The sequence below is a fragment of the Nematolebias whitei genome, chromosome 3, assembly GCF_014905685.2.
Source record: "Nematolebias whitei isolate Nwh7 chromosome 3, NemWhi1, whole genome shotgun sequence".
NCBI lineage: Eukaryota > Metazoa > Chordata > Actinopteri > Cyprinodontiformes > Rivulidae > Nematolebias > Nematolebias whitei.
This window is the reverse complement of record NC_056500.1, coordinates 55,194,089-55,194,759: the sequence shown is the minus strand read 5'-3', so window position 1 is coordinate 55,194,759 and position 671 is coordinate 55,194,089. Positions and strand designations below refer to the sequence as shown.

The following is a 671-nucleotide window of genomic DNA, read 5'->3' as shown; positions in this document are numbered from 1 at the left end:
CTCCAGCTGCGCGCGCTCGGCTGCAGGTGCGCACCTTCCTCCACAGACAAAACGCTGTTAGCTTTTGTCTGCGCGCTTTTTAAACATCCGAGCTGAGCATCAGGAACCAAATACTTTGAGTTCAGTGCGTGTTTTTTGTCAGTGTGCATCAAACGGAAACTTAACGTTAGGTTTCAACAAAGCCTTGCTGGTTTTTTGTTTCTCAGACAGTCATGGCTCCAAGACCAGAGGAGGGGACTCGGTCCACACCCACTATAAGTATGGAAACATTTAAAACTTCACCAACTCGTGTCGTAGATAACTGTAAGAAGTCATTCTCTCCTGTGTCCGTCATTAGATGACAAAGCTCAGGGCAAAGACGAGGTCATCCCTCCAGCTTACTCCACCTTGGACCTGGTGAACCAGACGCCTGCTGAGGAAGATCCCTGGGACCTTCCAGAACTGACAGACACTGGGGTCAAGTGGTCAGGTGGGTGAGGTCTGGCATTTCTTAAAGAAATGCATATTGCACATTTCCTTCCATGGCAGAATGTTTGCAGAGTAAACTCAAGTTCATGACCAGTTTCATCAAACCGTCTAAAAATGATTATGTGCAGTGACAGGTAACACTGTAGATAATCCATGATTTGTGCAGTGACAGGTAACAATGTAGATAATCCATGATTTGTGCA

General features: G+C 46.3%; 1 protein-coding gene across 1 annotated transcript in view; it reads left to right on the top strand.

The window, feature by feature from the left end:
* Window positions 1-212: 212 nt before the first annotated feature.
* Window positions 213-671, top strand: part of slc34a2b (solute carrier family 34 member 2b) — a 19,325-nt gene continuing 18,866 nt past the window's right edge. Inside the window, exons 1-2 of the mRNA XM_037675040.1 lie at window positions 213-258; window positions 338-469. Coding sequence (XP_037530968.1) covers window positions 213-258; window positions 338-469 — 178 coding nt within the window. The remainder of the gene's footprint in view (window positions 259-337; window positions 470-671) is intronic.